This window comes from Lipophrys pholis (assembly GCF_963383615.2).
Source record: "Lipophrys pholis genome assembly, chromosome: 11".
Classification (NCBI taxonomy): Eukaryota; Metazoa; Chordata; class Actinopteri; order Blenniiformes; family Blenniidae; genus Lipophrys; species Lipophrys pholis.
Window position 1 is genome coordinate 17708941 of NC_137631.1, and position 19522 is coordinate 17728462.

Below are 19522 nucleotides of genomic sequence, written 5' to 3' on the forward strand. Positions count from 1 at the left end.
GTTTATTTCTAAAGTTTTGCAGTTTTGCAGGTCCATCAGCTTGGAACGAACCACAAAGAAAAACTGAAGCTCAAAATCCTGGTTTCACTGGACTCTTTTAAAAAGTTGATTAGTGACTTGGAAACAGACACATCTGTGATGATATATATGAGTGATGATGATATGAATGAATTTTTTTCTGGTAAGATGAAGGTTAAATTAAAAATAAAAACAAAAAACACTATAGCGTTCTTGTGTCATTTGTAATACAGCTGGCTACGAGTTCACTGGTGGACAGAAATACAGTACAACAACTTTCTATTCGCAAATTTCAAACAATGATAATGTTCCATCTTACCTGTGAAAAGTAAGCCTGTGAGCCCCGCTTTCAACAGTCGGCCTATTTGTACAGAAACACTCTGCCTGCTGCTCTGGCGTCTTGGATTCTCTGATGCTGCAGTTTGTTTACGGGTTTCACGACCGGACCAAGATGGCGGCCGTATTGCCTGCGCCGGAGAAGCCTGTGCGGCGTCTATTCTGTATTATGTCTACGCGGGGCACTATGTGTTTCTGAGTGAGAGAAGCCGACTCTTGTTTACAGCAGCGAATCCACGGAGGAGCGGAGACCCGCAGCCTGCGATAGCCGAGGGCGCGCCGTAGGATTTCAGCCGCTGGATACATAACGCAACCGGGCTTATTTTTTTTTAAATTATTATGATTCCCGCTTGTCTTTCGTCTGAGGCAAAACGAGAAAATTAAGGAGAAAAATAAGGCAACTCCTTGGACATATTCTTCCTCCCACCCCAGCCGAGGTCGTCTAGCAGGAGAGCTGGAGACCCATTCTCCTGCGTGGCACAAGTCTGCTCTTTTCTTTGAGCCGCAAATTCCGACTGACGGCGGAGATAAGTCCGAGAATATCAGTCCTCATTACGAGCCAGGGCCGCTCGGTGGGAATAAAGCGCCTGTGCTGGCTGAATGGCATAAGGCAAAATAAGGTTTTTCATTCATTTTCAGCCTCTCAGCCACCACCCCTGTGGATCTGGACGTGTTTTCTGCTCTCCCTTCAACACCACCACCACCTCCTCCTCCTCCTCCTCTTCCTCACACACTCATTGACCCGGGGGATTCTCATCAGCTACACTGGCTTTAATTTATTATGTTGGTAAAAACGACCAATTTCAACGTTTAGCCTGATATTCGTCTTGTTTGTGAGCGGGCCTGATCGCACTGGAACGCGCACCGCTGTTTTCAAGAGATGGAGAATGAAGATGGGGATTACCATCATTTATCCAGGAAAATCACCGGCTTGTGTGCCATACCAGACAACGTCAAAGTACCCGGTGACTGGCAAAAATAGCAGACTGTTTTAGTCCCCTTTCCCCCCCAAAGGAATTCCCTGTTCTGACCATCTTGTACATATTTATTTATAATTTTAGAGCCAATACAGGTAGACAGCCGACCACGCAGGATACCAGAGAGTAGCCTTTGGGCTCTCTCTCCCTCTTTTCTATTTACAATTTTCATCTTTGTTCTCGTGTCTGGAGATATACACTTTTTTTTTTTTTTTTAATTCGAAATTTCTAGTCGCCTGCATTTTTTTTTTGGATTTTTGTTTTTTAATTTCTATTTTCGTGAAGAAAATAATGTTGAGGATCGTGAGATCCAACACATCGATGGGGAGCCCTGCCTTATTTTGGGGTCTGATGCTGTCTATCTCCACTTTCTGCATGTGGTCCACATATGGAGAGAGTAAGTATTTATTATATATTATTATATATTCAGTTTTTAAAAAAAAATCTTCCATAAAGGAAGCCCTTGCGACATAGAGTGCTTGTGAAATGCAATAAAATGTAATATTTTATAGAATCCATCAACAAAATAACGCCTTTCAGAGGTGTTTAGGTTTTCTAAGTGCACCCGGTGCTCCTCCATGCGCACCTACTTGTGCACATTACTTACGTGTGTATACGATCTGGAGAGGACCATGTGGTGGAGCTGGCCTGTGCGATCGCACATATTCACCGCTGTGCGCATCATCATCTCCTGTGATGCCACTGAGGTCGTTAAAATACACGGGGGGCATACCGGGCACACACCGACCCACACTGGACGGGGGAGTCGCGGGAAAGCGGAGGATCGATCCCTGGGAGCGCAGCTGAAGGTTACTATGACCATGTGGCCATTTTGCATTTGGTAGTGTGGCGTTGCTGCGCACAGACGGGATCAGACGATCCTCCGCGTCTTTCAAATAAACACCGCGCATCCATCAAAACACGCGCGCACACGCGATCCAAACATCAGCCGAGGGTAATTATTAAGAGTCGCTGGGATTCAATAAAATACAAGTTTACATTGTTGGGCAGCTGCAGAGGAATCTTCTGTGCGCGCTGTTGATTAGTTGAAGCTGTGATATCCAAGAGCAGATGAGTAAAGATGTTTCCTGTCCATATATATATATATATATATATATATATATATATATATATTCATTTCTTTTTTTAAACTATGAATGGCATTTTCGATATGGCATGTTTCACTTTTGTCTCTATAATAGTTCAGCTTTCTTCAGTGCTATGCTAATAAATAACAGGGCAAGACTAGGGGAGTTTTATAAAGCTGCTGTTTTTTGTAATACTACGCCCACAGTCTACTTTCCAGTTTTGCACTTTACAATAACCCTATCTATCACATGTGATCGTTCATTATTGGTTTCCCCTCTAAACACTTTCTATACATCCGGGATAAATAATAGAACACTCCCTGAACTTCATTGCATTTTTGTTTCCATTTATTAAAAAATATGTAGTTTTACAATTTAACAACAGGTTAATTATTATACTTAAATGCTAACCAATTGTTTCTTTAATTTAAACCGATTGAATTGAGCATTTTGTGAGGTTCCAGAGTAAGGCCTTGTTTTTATTTTCTTAGGTTATATTAATTGCTTTATAATAGGGAGATGGTTCTTGATGTGTTGAGACTCTTTAAATGCCACGCTGGACAGAGAAATTACTTGATTCTTAAAGAAAATTCAAAACAACCTCTGCTATGTATTGCAAATTGCCGTCACTTTAAATTGTCCGCAACTAAAAATCATTTCGTGATAAAGCAGTGCAGTTAAATGTAAGTTCTAGTGATTTATCTTTTGGTTCTCATGTCTTGATGAATTCAGCGAGAAGTCAAAGCCAATATCTTGTCAGGCGTGGGACATTAATGTGATGGAAACTGCAATTGTTGCCTCTGAGCGAGTTACTCATGAAGCATCACTCCAGGTGTATCTGTCCACCTTCGGCATTTCAGGATGTGTCAACACAAGAAGAGCGTGTTTCCCACCTATGTCACACCCTATTTTCTTCTTGTTCAGTCAATTCCCTATAGGATATGGTGGCTACAACCCGACATGGGAAGGAGACGTGAAGGCTGACCTCTATTTGCATTCAAATAGAAGGAAAAACTTAAATCAGTCCTTTGACCCTCTTGGTTGGAGGACCGCCACGCTCTTTGAACCCCTCTGAGCTCAGTGAGAGACCCATGAACACAGTTGGGGGCTGGGAGTCGAGGAGCTGCCCTCAGATCCCGATGCTGTGGTGTATAATGCATCAGGCTTTCCACAACAAAGAATGCAGTGACAAAGACAAGCTTGGGTTTATCACTTGTGCATGAAGTTTCCTTCACTGGTCTGTGGGGAGTCAGAATTTCCAGTTTCTCTCATCATTTAGTGGAAAATCACAGATATTCAAGAGCACCATTAGGGGTTGAAAACTTTCTTTGGTCTGTTCGTTTTGATTATCTATCCACACCAATAAAATGTAATTAAGCCCTCTTTTAACTCTCACCACAGTAAACTTTCCGTGCGATGGCTTCCAAGTCTGCAGCGAACACGTCTCTAAAAAAAAAAGAAGAAAAAGAGAGGGAGAGAGCGAGAGCCAGTGCAAGAGAGATCGAGACTCGGTGTGTGGAAATAGATTGTGCAAAAATACACTTGCAAGAGAGACAGGCTTGTTTTGGTTGATTAGGATGGCTTTTTGCTTCTCACACAGATCAGTCTCCTGTATAGGCTGATGCGCTCAACTTGGCACCACTACTATTAGAGTTAAAAATAGATATGTCACCAGAAACATTGGCACACGTGGTTGTGAGTACAGGAACCCTCTGTCCTGTTCCATGAGGGCACACCACTGTTCCTTACCTCAGTTATTTATAAAAGTTGCTTTGGAGAAAAAAAAAATAACAACAACAACAACAACAACCAAAAAAACCTGAATGGCAGAATAAATAATCAGACGTCAGAGAGCATTGTGTTTGACAGGAACCTCTCCTGCTTGTCCCTTTGGGGTATGACATATTGCGGTGCAGCTCGCTATGTCATGATGAGGCAAGTGGTTCAGATACGACTGCTGTCACTCTACTCCAAGGTGCCCCACTCAACCTCGTGACTGGAGCTACATGGTTACATACCCCCCCCCCCCCCCCCCCCCCCCCCCCCCCCCCCCCCGCCCTGCCTGGATGCCAGGAATGCCTCGTCACAACCCTATGGCATGAGCGTCTCTGTGCGTACATGCGTGTCTACTGTGCAGCTTTCTGTCCGTACTGCAGCAGGACTCAGCGTGACAGCCTGAGTCAGTGGCGTGCCCCACAGTAAGGATGTGAAAGTGTGTCACTGGGCTAGTTTGGGAGAGTGCAGTCAAATGCAGTCCTGCAGCGCCTCTGTTCTGCCAGCTGAGGTTTACAATGCTTAATTAAACGCTTTATTCCAAGTGGCACGTCGTTGGATTTGCTCAGACGCAGTCTCCGGCCAACGGCACATACATCATCTCTGGCTGCTGTTTTAAATCTCTGTGGAGTATTTTACAACCCGCGATACGATTGTGATTGTTAGCTCATCTAATGGATGGCATTCAGCTTATCAGTTGACAGCGGTTTATCAGGAGCTGAACGTGACTGCTTCACAAACGCAGGATTCATCACCCAGAGATTTATTCTTCTCTCTGTCTCCACAGAAGAGGAGGAGGAAACCTTTTTAGTGTTGCGTCACACTCATTTATCCTCTTACTTGGTTAGCAGTGTTTGCGGCGTTAATAAATAAAAGCTTCTGTTAAATCAGCTCAAATTATCACCAAATTGTAACAGTAACAGGCTGCGTGTGTCTCGATTTGGTTATGGCTCAGATTATAGCAGTATTATGACTCTATAAATCCCTTCTCAGGATGTTTTCAATGTGAAGGAGGATGAGCCCCTGTCACAGAGCTTCACATTGTAGCGTGAGAGTTCGGGGTGCTGCACATGCTTTGTCTCACGCCAATGCTGGACTTCTGAATGTTTTTCACATTATAAGATATCATTGTTAACAGCTGTTGGGATCTATAGGCAATAAACTGCGTAACCCATCCAGTGCTAGTTGGACACTTTTGAATAAGTAACTTATGTACCTGTTCCACTTCAGGTTTTAAGATGTTAGAATCTTAATTCATCTTCATTGCACTTGCGTTGCATTCAAATCTAAAATATATGTTTTGACAAAGTAATAGTAATAGCTTTTGCCGCCAGTTTTCTTTTCTCGTGGTTTCTACTCAAGCAAAAGGAAAAAAACATTTTAGGAAAAGCAGATTTTTCCAGTTTCTTCAGCGTCCTGAGGCGAGGCTGCCTCACACTTTGAAATTCGCGGCATTACATTGATCCTGTTAAACACACCAGCTCATAGTCAGTGCATCAGGACACCATTGATAGTATTGGAACATTCATTTACTTTTTATCCTTTCTAACCTTTAGTTATTCATTTGTAGAGACAGGGAAAGATTTTAATCATTGTTTCAAGATGTACATTTGTGGAGAAACTCACAAATAACCCACACATGCTTTCATGGAAGTGATGATTTTGTTTCACACTTTACATGGTTGCAGTGTTGGATTAGAGTTTAGAGAATTGTGCTTGTGAGCGGAAGGCCACTGGTTTGAATCCCTGGTTTGATTAGAGTCAGTGGGGAAAGGAGAAACTGCCATTTGTCCCCACTGTTATGGTCGTGCTTTCTAACTGATTCTTTAGGACTTTGTGGCCTTTACTTCACATGTAGACAACAGAACTACTTATTTCGATCGTGCTCGTATGTATTTGTACCCTGTGAGCTACTGGCTATAGACTTCCAAGGAGCATCATTTATTTAAAAAAAGAATCTGATTTTCATTTGAAATATGCTGATGAAAACAATTCGGCTCCTTCTCTTAATAACAATTATATAATTCTATTTATTCTTTTTTCTTTTTTTTTTTTTTGCATTTACCTCATGAATTTTCTACTACCTACTCCAATTGCCAATTTTGGGGATTTTGATATGCATATTATTGATAGAAGAAAAAAGCTTATTGTAGCAAAAAATGAGGAGATTTCCGACCATTTTGCTGTTATTAGTATGTTAAAGTGTGGATGTAAACAAGGAGTCAGTTACCTCATGCCCTCTGTCCTGGTTTTGGGTGGGGGGGGTCCTTGTGCGACAGTTGTTATGATGGGAAGTGTAGAGTTACTGTTTGGGCTTTTGGTGATATCTGAGACACAGTGTTTGAAGCGACTTGACCGTGTGGAAGTGGCCTACCACGCCACTGGTCAGATGACTTCCAGTATGTTGCGGATTAGAGCCAGTTGATGTGGCAGGTGCAGCAGGATGTGACCACACAGTGACCAGCTAAACACGAAAAGCTCACCGAGATTTTGTCGGTTAATACGGTTCACAACACTTGTTTTATTCAAAACATGAAGTTTCGGCAAGCTAAATGATTTGTTAATAAACAAATAAACATTCTTTAAAGCTGCCAATAAACTTTGGGGGAAAAAAAAACTCAACACTTTAAAAAGCATGTTTATAATCCAAAATAATTTTGTTATTCAAACAAATTAAATGATCACGCATGTTAATATTTTGTCCATGTTTTTTAAGACTTGTTGCACACAAACTGACTTTTTTTTCCAAATTCTGGCAAATTTTCTATGTTCTGATCCAAAATACAGTGTCAGATCAGAACACATTTCTCTTCATCCACCTGTATAGTTCCTCAGACTTACAATTTTAAGTATTTTATGCTTAAAGCATCCTTTTATGGTGTTTAATGCCTCTAAATAGAAGATTTATCTCAGGTTTATTTTAAAGAAGATAAACAAATGCGCCAATAAATAAGTAATTGACAATTTCCATATCATCCAGTAAAGCCTGGTTGGATTTTAAACGTATTCCTCCAGTACGGATGAAAAACATTTACAGACTTGGCGTCCAGTGCGGGACTTAATGATGAATCCATTTTTGGAAAAGATTATTATTTGCAGTCCTGCTTGTTCTTGGCACACAGCACAGTGACAACTTTATAAGTTTAGCTGCAGGGTCACGAGAGGTTTAGGACCCCGAAAATGTGAGGTGAGAAAAAGCTGGGAAAAATACTGTCCTAAAGCAAACACGAGAGAGGAATCTTCCCTAATAACCTTCCTGGATTTTACAGCTGGGTGTCTGGAAAAGGATGCATTTAAGTGCTTTCCCAGAATCCCCTGTTTGTGGTCTTTTAATAAACAACACTGCATGTGGTCCAGATTTCAATCTTCTCTTTCTGTCAGCCAAAAACTGAGATGATGTTTATTTACACGCAAAGTATGTTTACTGGATCTGAGTCCGATTTTATGTTACGTTAAGATAAACATTGACCATTAGCCTTGGCTTAATTACACCGACTGGCCTCGGGTCATGTTTGACTGTGTGCGTGTGTGTGTGTGTCTGTGTGTGCTTGTGCAGGTGTGTTTTTATGTGATGACATTTCCACAGAGGGCCCGGGCAAGGTTTATCAATCATAAACATGAGCCGATGGATCTCATTACACTGTGGAGATATGTGTGTTTACTCAACAGCGTGAAGAGCAAAGACACACACACACACACACACACTCGCGCACACATGCTGGCTTATCACTCTGTGTGGACACTTTGTGTTGAAATGTATTTTGTTTGTATAGTAGTGAATGAAAGATTTGGTATCTGAATGTTGTTGAAGCAGTAGTTGTCCTCTCAACAAACAAATGGCATGAAGCAGGGAGGCCTGGAAGCTCAGCTTGAGGCAGCGTCCTTCTCAAGTCTTTTTGCGAGGAAATGATTGGAATTCCTGGTACTTAACATTCCTAATGAGCAGAACAAGGGAATCACAAAGGGGAGGCTGATGTCATTCCTTTATTTCCATTGTATTCCCCCTTTTCCTGTATTGTTTTTTTTGTGGGGGGGGGGACTGAATCAAGATCCAGAACTGTTCAGCAAGTTTTGCTGCTCTGATACACAGTGACTTCTGTTGTGGTTTTAGGTCTCTGATATAGCCAAACTTGGCAGGAATCTTATCTTTCCTTGGCCAGACACCCCCTGATTTTATTAATGCCCTCACCAGGAAGTGGGGCCTAGAGTTTCTCTTTACTAACAAACAAATTAGTCTTTGTATTTGAGTGGCTCCACCCCTCCTCCTCCCCCTCTCCCCGGCTGCTGGAGAAGCTGGAAGAAAATTCTCAATGAAACAAAGAAGACATGCAGCTCGATGGCTCACGAGTGGAGCCCAGGGGCCTTGGTGTTGATTGGAGAAAGCAAATACTATTTTCTGCTGGAGTAATTGTTTCCGTTCTAAATTTGGACAAGTGAAACACCCTGACAGGAACAAATTATAGCCCATTCATCCTTATAAACAATGTGGCTTCTATTTTTGGCCGAGTAGTTTGACGAAAGCACATCAAACATGGCTGTTTTGTCAGTGCTGAAGTGGAGCAAATTTACTCGTGGAGACGTTTTGAGAGCTTTCGAAATCGTGTACAGGAGAGGTCACTAAAAGCCATTTTATACAATTTTATGGCCATTTTCTCTCCTATAAAAACAGTCCAGTGGCCCAGTATTTATGTAGGGACGGTAAAGAATTCAGCTCTTTGTTTGATCCCCGAGCTGTGATTAGACAAGAGTTTCGACAAGGATCAAAGACTCTTATTGAAAACATGTTTGCGACAGTCTTGCTTACTATGACATCGTCCCTAAGCCTCTGTAAGAACTTAACAGGTTTAGCCAAGGAGCTCATGTGTCAACGCGTTTCCTGTGCCGATTGTTGAATCGAGTTGCTCCGAGAGACCACTCAAAATAATATGCGACACTTAAGCTGCAGTGTGTGCTAATTATCTGATTACATATACAATTCACAGTTTGATAAGTATTAAACATATAATTAGAAGCTTTTGATTTCCTCACGTTACACAAACACTTCACAACTACTTGATTGAGACATGATTTCGAAACAGATTAACTGGTGTTTTCATGCGAAGACGTGTGGGAAACTTGTGGAGTAAACCTTGAGACAAATTTTGTTTTATTGGAGAAAAAAAGATTAAGATGTTTATCAAAAATGTAGCGTTATTTTTGTGTTGTCAAGATGCAGAGTAAACATGTTGCAAAAATGTTGACTAAACTGTGAGAAATTGAAAATTGCAATCAATAGCAATTCATTTGCAAAATAATAAATATATATGCTAGAACAACTTTTACCACTGCTGTCACAACAAAGAGGACAGAAGGACAGAAAAAAAGAAACAAAAACCACAAAATCAACAAACTGCTTCACGTCTGATGCTGCTGATTGGAACTGCAGATGTGATTTAAATATATAACAACAGCAGAAAACAGTGGTCCAGTTGCTGGTGTCAATAAGTTAAAGGTCAAATCTCAAAACACAGCGTAACTATATTTATCATTAATCTTATCATTATCACAATACTCAACAAAATGATCACATATTTCATGTTCACCTGATATTACACAGCGCTTCTAAACAATATGGAAATGTGACTATTCCAGACAGGAAACGCAGTCTGCATTGAATAATAAAGAAGTCACTTCCGGGGTTTGATTTGGCACAAGTTTACACTGTCTTTTCTCTACCAACCCGACAACTTGGAAGTAAAGAGTTTTGCTCAAGGAGCCACAGTGATGTGACAGAAGAGGGATTCAAACCAATGAACTTTCTGAAAATTCACCACTTCCCTCACTGAAAAAGGTTAAGGCTACGTTGTTGAAATAATTGGAAACAATTGATAACTGGCTTGAACAGGACATTTTATTTTAAGAAAATGTATTAAACAACAGTTACTGTGTGTGTAAACTTTTGAAAAAAACTCAAATGTAATGGCTAAACATTACATTTGTAATGGTTCAACAGTAGTAGTTGAAATGGTTATTTAAAAGCAATAGAAATGTATTGAAGTGAATAAATATCTCAATAATTTAGACTGAAGGGCCTAGTTTTTATTTAAAACATGTCATTTGAATTGTATCCTGAAAGTTGCAGCATTTCAGCTTAACTGCGATGTTTGATTGGTTTTTAAAAAAATATATTTGGGTTTATGGAAATAAAGTTAAATTTAATTTATATTGGTATTTATTTTTGTCCAGTAAAAAATCCAGTGGAGCAATAGAGCACAGCTATATAAGAAAATAATCTCTTATTAAAGAAAGACTATGTAGCTTTCTTTGACCTATAGCTATGGTGTCTTCTGCAGGCAACAGTGGTAACTACATTATGCTGACAGATATAATAAGAATGACGTGCAGGAAGTTAGATTATATTCATAATGTTGTATTGAATGGTTGCCATAAACTGTAAAAACCTGCAATAAAAAAAAAAAAGGGTGGATAATGGTATAAATGAAACCAATGAATTTGTTACATTTTAAAGACATTTTTTTTAAGTGTGAGAGAAAAAAAATTCACATTTTGCTCAGTTTATTTTGGGTTTGTATGCCAGATGAACACTGTAAACAAGGATGCCTATTGTAAAACATCAAACAGATCTTCATTATGAATCTGTGCATCCCTCCCACGCACCCTAAAAAAGCAAAGTCAATTGTTTTCTACATTCATACATATAAATAAAAAACTTAAAGCATTTTCAACATTTTAATTGTCATATTTATATCCTGCAGGAAAACACAATCTATCAGATACTATGAAATAAGGGATACAATTTTTTTCTTTGTAAAGAATTATAATCTAAGATGATAAACAATAAAACATGCTTAAAATACTTAGTTTTCTGTCTTATACACATGAAATACATGTAGATTTCAGTTTTCAAAAAATAACTTTTCCATTTTATTCAAAGTTTTCGAGAGGCACCAGTCGTTTCAGAGGACTGTTGTTTGTGCACATGGCAGATAGGCTCATGGAGGATTGGTAGTTGAAGCATTTAGCAGCGAAATGCAGGGTGCGACTGTAAGGCTTTATGTTATTTCAACATTTTAACATTCACATCGTGATTTGAAACTGAATAACAAATTTAAAAACCACATGGTGGATGTGATACATCTCCTTTATTGCTATAAAAAAATCTCATAGAGAAAGCAAAGAGAACACATTATGTCAAAATAAGGTTTGAAACAGTATGTAAGTATGACACATTAAAACCTGTACACAGGCAGAATCTCCTTGTTAATCTATATGTAACACAACACAACATCTGATTCCTTAGTTTCTGATGAAAATGCTTAAATGTAAAGTTTGCTGTCATTTTACTTGAGATTTTTGAAATATTCATAATACAATCTCATGGATCGTCTCTTTGTGTGTCCCCCAGTCTGTGGTCCAAGTATCGACATACGAAATGACATCAACGAATTCAAGCGGCTTGAGAACTGTACTGTGGTGGAGGGCTACCTGCACATCCTCCTCATCTACGACAAGACCAACAATGTCAACCAGGAGGTCTTCCGCTCCCTCAGCTTCCCCAAGCTCACCGTCATCACCGACTACCTGCTGCTGTTTCGCGTCTCGGGCCTGGATAGCCTGAGCACGCTCTTTCCGAACCTGAGTGTCATCCGGGGGCGTAATCTCTTCTACAACTACGCCTTGGTGATCTACGAGATGACCAGCCTGAAGGACATCGGCTTGTACAACCTGAGGAACATCACACGAGGAGCCATGCGGATCGAAAAGAACCCCGAGCTGTGCTACATGGACTCTGTGGACTGGTCGCTCATTATGGATTCGGAGTTCAACAACATTATCAATGGGAATAAGAAGGCAAAGGAGTGTGCCAACGTCTGCCCTGGCATCATGGAGGATAACCCTCTTTGTCAGAGGACGTCCTTTAATGACAACACTGACTATCGCTGCTGGACCTCCAACCAGTGCCAGAAAGGTAATCTGAGTTCTCTTGTGTTTTGTATATTTTGTCTCTGCACTGCATGTTGGGAGAGAATGGATCTCTGCAGTGTTGGTGTGGTAGTTCGCTGTATGAGTAGAGCAAATGCGGATGTGACTTTGATCTGGGTCGGTGGTTTCCCAGCTCACAAACATTCAGAAATTGTGCATTTCTGCAGCCGCGAACAAATCCCATGAATCTATGCAGTGTTTTTCCTTCATTTCCGTCAGGCAGCTGGATTGTCCACGGGCCAGTGCAAACATTTCCTCTCTGTTCATTATAGAGACCTTGTCTTTAGATCAGGCTATTTGTGGAGTGAAGGATGGCTGCAGTATGGAGCACCAGGTATTAGAAAGACATACTCAGTTGAGGTTAAAGTTGCTCTGCCAAGAAATGAGGTAGTCTACCTGTCTGGACCATGTCAGCTAAATATTTGCCTGAGGGACATTTTGCAATTTATGAAAAGGGGCATATTGAAGAATCTGGGGGAGGGTCATCCTTGCTTAACTTTGGCCGAGTGTTAGGGTCATGCATTTTTTAAAACAGTTCAGGGGAGGGTCATATCGTTTATATATATTAAACATTGAATTCCTCTTTGTCTGTGGATTTGAATTAATTCAGTGCTGGCATTTGATGCCAGCATTCAGTATTTTATAGAGCATCTAAGGTGAGTGTAGCAATTTCTGGTAACATGATGTATTTCAACTTTCTTTTCACACATTTCCCTGTGTGAGACAGTTTGTGCTTTCAGATCAGATATGAGGACAACTATCAACATACACGTCCTCAAACTGCTCAATGAGACAGTTTAAACCTTTGCAAACCTTTAAAATGTTTTTTCACAGCCTGTTTTGACACAGACATACAAACTGGTTGAAATGTTTAGTTGCTTTCTGGTAAACCATGGTCATGTGTATGTTTTGCTATCCTGCAGCTTAAGGTAGTTTTCCTTTCGTGACTCATACCAGGTTTTTAACTTTTCTGAAAGGCTCAATGGGCAGGGTCAGTCAATAATATTTTTTCAAGGTTGCAGTGATTGCCACATTGTCCTCAAGTACTAAGAGGGCCCTCTGAGGTTTTTCGTTGATTTGAATTACTCCACAGACTGTGCTTGAATATCGTCATTGATGTGAAATCATATAAAATTGATGAACAGTGCTGTGCAAACGTTTCACACTGGTGCTTCAATGCAAATTGAAGTGTGAATTAACAGGAGATAGGATTTGTTTTTGATGTGACGACCTTCAGCATCAGGTTTGATAACATCTTGGATAACTAAGCACAGATCTTCTGTAGATGTAGTCTGGTTCAGATCCCTCTGTTTTCACGTAAACCCACACCGGACAGATTTTGTTAAGATCAGGGCTCTTTTGTGGCCACACCATCATGTCCAGGACCCCTTGTTCTTCTTTACGCTGAAGGCAGTTTTTAATCAACACTGGCTGTATGTCTAGTGCTGGTTTCCTTTTCTGCAGAGGAAATGTGGAGATTTCAGGTGTTTTTCCTGCTGCTGTTACAGATGTATTAGTAGCATTTGAAATCAAATGGATAGAACTTAAGCACAGTAATATATATTTGAATTAAAACTCACAAAAGATTTTCTTACACATCTTGGAAATCACCTCCATATACCAACAGGTGTATATTTTCATGTGTTCATTCGCTGAACCCCACAAAAGAGTACTAAGAGTCATATTGTGTAGAGACTGCTGGTAAAAAAAACAACAACTGTTGTTTACGAATAGAAAGATATAGGATGTAACCTTGTGTCCCTTTCTGCTCTGCTTTGATAGTTAAATGTGTACGTAATTCAAGTCAGAGAAATTTCAATATCGGTGACAATGCTCTCTCCCTCCTATTTGCATTATTTGTTAATTTTTGCATATTCTGTGAACACACAGGCAATAGGGACTACAGAGCAACTGGACAATTGTCTTATTGGAGTTAAAGTAGCTTCACTGCATCATACCTCACAGATTCTCGGCTGTTTTTGTAGTTTAAAAAAAAAGAAGCGATATAACAGGACTTGGTTTTATACTCCTACTCTGTGGTATTTAGTGTTTTCCTTTCTTTGAAAAATAATTGTGGGAAAACCACCATCCAGCCTTTTTTTTAAGAGCTTGTTTGTAGACCCCCCCCCTTCTCCCGCTCAGTTTGCAGTTTCAAACACCACCCTCCTCTCCCCCAGGGACTCTCTGAACAAATAGTGGAAATCAAGATTGCGTCTTCTCCCCAGTGGCTGCTTCTGTCATCTATAGAAAAGCTATAGCGTTTATTGTTTGTACCTCAGTTTATTCTTGGATGCAGTGACCTGCTGGAACTTTCTGTTGTTTCTTGATCCATATATGGCTAAAATATGTCGCAGGTTCATATGAGTATATTTGCCTAAATAAAAAAGACGTTCCTTCATTTACAAAATACCGGCGCTGTGGAAGGTGCAATCGCATGCAATGGCTTTTTATTCACGTCCGTTCTACCCACAGTGGATGCTATGTGGTGTTTTGTGGTGAAACCCTCTGTTGTTCTCACATGGGGGACTTGAGAGTTAAAGCAAGAGTATTGTTTGAACCAGTTCACTTCTCTCACAGGCCCAGGCCGAGGTCAGGCTAAATGCATTCATCTAGGGGGCTTTGAGGTCTCAAGGCTGCAGATAAAGGGTTCAGAGAGCTACACGGTGGTAGGAAAGGAGGCGTTATTAGAGCAATATTAAGACAGAATGAAGCCAGAGCAGGTTGCTGATGTTGTTTAATATTCTTGACTTTATGCCTGTCTTTGTTGTTTTCAGTCTTGATGTGTCTGCTCCTCTCCTTCCTGCTTAAGATTCCTCTCTCCTCCCTCCACCCCTCTGCATAATTGCCTTGTTTTTCTCCACTACAGATGTTCCTTCAAGGGCATGCAGTGGTTTTCTCGTCAATACGGCCTGGTCTCCTCTTTAATTACTCTACATGAGGAGGGAGTGCTGTCTGCCTAGCTCACTACTTTAGCCTCTGGGCCTTCCAGGGCTTCACAGAGCAACAACAACAAAAAAAAAAAACCCTGCACTTTCCACATGTTTGTTCACTCACCAGATGCTGTTTCCCCACAACAATTTGGGGTACATTAAATCCTCCTTGAAGGCGGGGGATGTTAATATGATGCTGGACAGACTGAGCCAGGTTAATGCTGTACTTATGTCTGGATAGATGTGAGTGGGAGTGACTGTGTTGGGAAGTACAGATTGGAGCAGAGGTTCTGGGTGCTTTTTAGTGGCAGGCAGTGATGCGTGGAGAGGCCCTTACCGAGAAGCCCGTACGCAGGAGGAGGGGCGCTGAGGGGAAATGTCAGACAAATGTCAAGTATACAAACTCAACGGCGAGCTCCTGTTGAAGAGTGTTGAAAAAGGCTTGTTCCTCCCCTTGTTTTTCATTCCTCCCACTCCTTCTTTAAACCCCCCACCCCACCCCACCACAGCACGCCTCGTTCAGTATCTTCACTGCCTTCTCCCCCCTCTTTGCACACGCTATCTTTCATTTCTTCCTTGCAGGTCTTTTCCTCATCTTCACTGATTGTCCTTGTCAGTTGTTCTGCTGTTGTTTGCTCTTCTATTTTCACCTCAGTGTTTTTTCCAGGCCTTATCAGGGGCTGTTAACAGCTCTGGCTGTCAGATATCTCTCCGCTGTTTACTTGATTGGGGGGTGGAGGGGGGTGTTGGGGCAGGCATTCTCTAGCTCACACAATGGATACAACCATCCAGCTTGCTTGTTTGTCCAGGCCTTGACTCTTTTGGCATCACATGCTGTTTGCTTTGCATTATGGGGGAGCAGAGGGGTTCCCTTCACTGAAGTTTATCAGGCTGGGTTCAGATCACCTCCTCAGACAGGCCTGCCCTCCGCTGCTGGACCTGAGCCAAAACCTGATTGACAAGAGGCTGTCACAGTTAGGCTGATGAGCAGCAAGCGGTGCTCAGTCTCAAGGCAGGTTAGTCTTCAGAACTCCACGGGGAGACACACACTCTTGCTAGTTCTCACATAACTCACATGTCTTTTTTATACGATGAAATATTAACTTACCGTATGCTCAGCCTCACTGGCGCTCTGGTCCAGTTTCTCAACTCTTGCTTCCATATCCTGTGCGATGTGAAGGAACATCATGTTGGCTGTGTGTGTGTTTTTTTTTTAAAATACTAATAGTTGCACGTTACCAGTTGAGCAGGGTCATAAAATGTGTTTCAAAAAACTGCACTGAAAGTGACGTGAGGTGAAAAGTCTTTTCTGCCACGACAGTCTTTGCCCTGTTTGTCCTTGTACTGAACCCAGAGGAAACACAGCAGAGCAAATACATTTTCAGAGTTTTTTGCAGTTGAGAAAACTCAGCAGCCTCGGAGACTTTTGCATTTGATAACATGTTTACCTCCCCTGTGCCAGAGACAGACCTAATATCTTTGGTCTGCAGTGCTCTGACCCATGCCCACCTCACAGTAGGGGGAAGGTAAATATTTTAGAGCAGTGGTTTTCAAAGTGTGTGGTGGGTCTCCCCTAGGGGGCTCCAGAGAGCCACAGGGGGGTCAGGAAGATGCCTTTTCCTTGCACAATATTCCCTCCTTTTAGAGGAAATGCTCATGAGAAAGAAAGGATTCGATGACAGAACCACTAGATGTTTTATGAAAATACATTTTTCATGGAGATTAATCAAATCACATGCATACGAGCTGTAACACTGCATAAAGAAATTCCAGATATTCTCCAGATACACTACAAATTATGTTTTTTTATGGATCCCAAGAACAAATGTGAAAAACATTAAGAAGTCCAGCATTCAAATAAAAATTACGACTTGCGGCATGAGAGTTGAAGGCTGAATGTGATTTAGACTGTGTGTGTGTGTGTGTGTGTGTGGGGGGGGGGGCTCACATTCCCACCCTGTTCTAGAAAGTAAAGATAGAAAAATGTAATATATAGGGCATATGGTAAACACTAAAGTTAAGTTTCTTATTCCCAGAAAAGCTCCTCAGGGTGTGTTACTTTTGATATTTCTTTTTATTTATTCTTAAATAGTTTAATGAGTCATAAATGGTCAGTGTCAATTTGAAAAGTAAAAACATGATTTGTAATTTTAGTAGCTATTAAAAAGTACAGCATTCTCTAATAGGAAAAAATATTCTATTTGGTTAGCTTTTTTACTTGATTCCCTGTGTTTATTAGTTGAAGAAAAGATTATCATTATTTCTCCTTAGAGAAAGCGATGCAAATACTTCTCAGTCAGAGGGTTTTACATTTTTTTCTGATGCTACCACTTCAAAAGGGACATTTTGATTAACCTGTAGATGAAACACAGTCACTTTGTGGAAGCCGTGAGTCACATTCATTGACAGTCATGTGTACGCCGTGCTTCTTAAGTTGGATGAACTGAGTCTGTCCCTTTAAGTATATAAGGTAGAAATTCCTGCTGGCTTAGTCATTGCAGTTGTGAGGGGATAAAGAGGGGGAAATACACAGCAGTATGTGCGCACTACATGCAAAGAGACATACAGAGACTGTTATGTGTTGCATTTGGAATAAGAAAATGTTCAACTGATTGGCATGTGGTTTTTTTTGTGTGGGTTTTGGGGTTGTTGTGTACCATAATAAGCCGGGATCTTGTGATCATGTCGGCCCTCTTTTTTGTTTAACCAACATCCAACAGCAGATACAAGGAAGCCTGTAAATATTTAATTGCTTTTCTGAAGCTTATCAAAGTCTTGCGGTTATAGGCAAAGGAAACAGAAAACAGCTCAGATTCCAGTCTTGAGAGAGTCCGGTGCTTTCCTGGGGGGGGGGGGGGGGGGGGGGGGGGGGCACACTCAGAGACGTGACTCAGTGCCCGTACATCCGCTGTTTCCACTGGGCATGAACTGCTCGCACTCACTCTGCTCCATTTTGTACAAAGCGTAGGCAGCCTGCCAGTGTTGGTGCCAGAGAGATGGTGCTCATGTTGATCAGACTCATTCACTCCTGCTGTCCCAAAAGCGCCAGACCAACAGTGGAATAAGCAAATCTGTCAAGTTATCCACCGCTGCGGATTGAGTTGTTCTCTGGGCAGAGGAATCAATACAGCTCGCTGGGAAAGGATTAGAGCTCAGAAAAACTGTGATCTTTCATCATTTGACTTATCTGTACAACTTTTTTTTCCTCATTAATTGATTAGCATTCGTTTAGTAATTTCCAATTGTAAAAAGAAAAAGTTTAAAGAATCCCAATTGATCTTAGCCTTGAAAGTGTTGTTTGTTTCCTCAAAACAGTTACTTGTTGCAGCTCTTTTAGTTATTTCTCCTTAAAAAAAATGTAAAGTCATGAAAATAATCCTGATTAATTATTTGCCAAAATAGTTTTTGATAAATTTTCAGATGTTAATTGATGTTAATTGTTGCAGAATTGGTATGAAGGCTTTTAATCATATAGCTGCAGTGCTGCCCTGTATAACATACACTTTAGGCAACTGGGCCCAATATGGAGATTGTGACCCACTGTTATGTAGACGTTAGCACCCTCATCACACCAAAAGATTATTCCTTGTTTGAATCCAGGCTTTGGACCTTTCTTTCCTCCCACAATCAAAAACAAATAATTCCAAAACCTTAAGAAATGTCCAAGTCAACTGGGATATCCTCCAGCCCCTGCAACCCTACACTGGATAAAGTAGTATAGAAGATGGATGGATGGATGGTGGATTGCAAACGGTAGTCTGGGTAGATTGCTTACCTTTTAAAAAAATATACCCATTAACAATTATATGCAGAGAGACAAGACTTCTCAATTACAGGCACGTTCGTTCATACTCGTCAAAAGCGTTGACAACATTACTAATCATAAAAGATGATTTGTTGCATCCTGTTAATGCTGAACTGGCTGTCAGGCAGAGCATGAGACAGTGGACAGTAAAGAAGCATGGTAGATATTTGTCAGATGCACTGATTTCCATGTTAACTGTTGACAGCCTTCCGACGCTGATAGATGTTGTTGCTTGTTTGTTAAAAATAAGGGCCAAATGTGACTGACTTGTAAATGCCAAGTTGTTTGTAACTCACAACTTTATCAAGAAATTGATAAGTTAGTTAGTGGTGTCTGTTTGAGCAAAAACATGTCATGTAACCAGAGTTATAGAGGCTGTTAGCGTCTCAGAAAATTATTCTCTTTACTAGCAGTGTTTTCTAAATAACAAAATAAGAGATCTTTCTAATCTGGGCATTTAAAAAAAAAAAAAAAAGTAGCACACAAGTCATAAAAGCGTGCTTTCTTCTGACCTGAGGAATCTTCAGGAGGACGTATTCAACATTTGTGGCACGAGTGTCCTCTTCATTTAACTCGGGCCCCACAGGCGCTCCCTGTGTATGTGCATATCCT

The 19522-nt window shown here is 40.9% G+C and overlaps 1 protein-coding gene across 1 annotated transcript in view; it reads left to right on the top strand.

Moving 5' to 3' along the window:
• Positions 1-11624: 11624 nt before the first annotated feature.
• Positions 11625-19522, top strand: part of igf1ra (insulin-like growth factor 1a receptor) — a 68296-nt gene continuing 60398 nt past the window's right edge. The window contains exon 1 of the mRNA XM_080475195.1: positions 11625-12161. Within this exon, the coding sequence (XP_080331321.1) occupies positions 11885-12161 (277 nt within the window). The 5' untranslated portion in view covers positions 11625-11884. The remainder of the gene's footprint in view (positions 12162-19522) is intronic.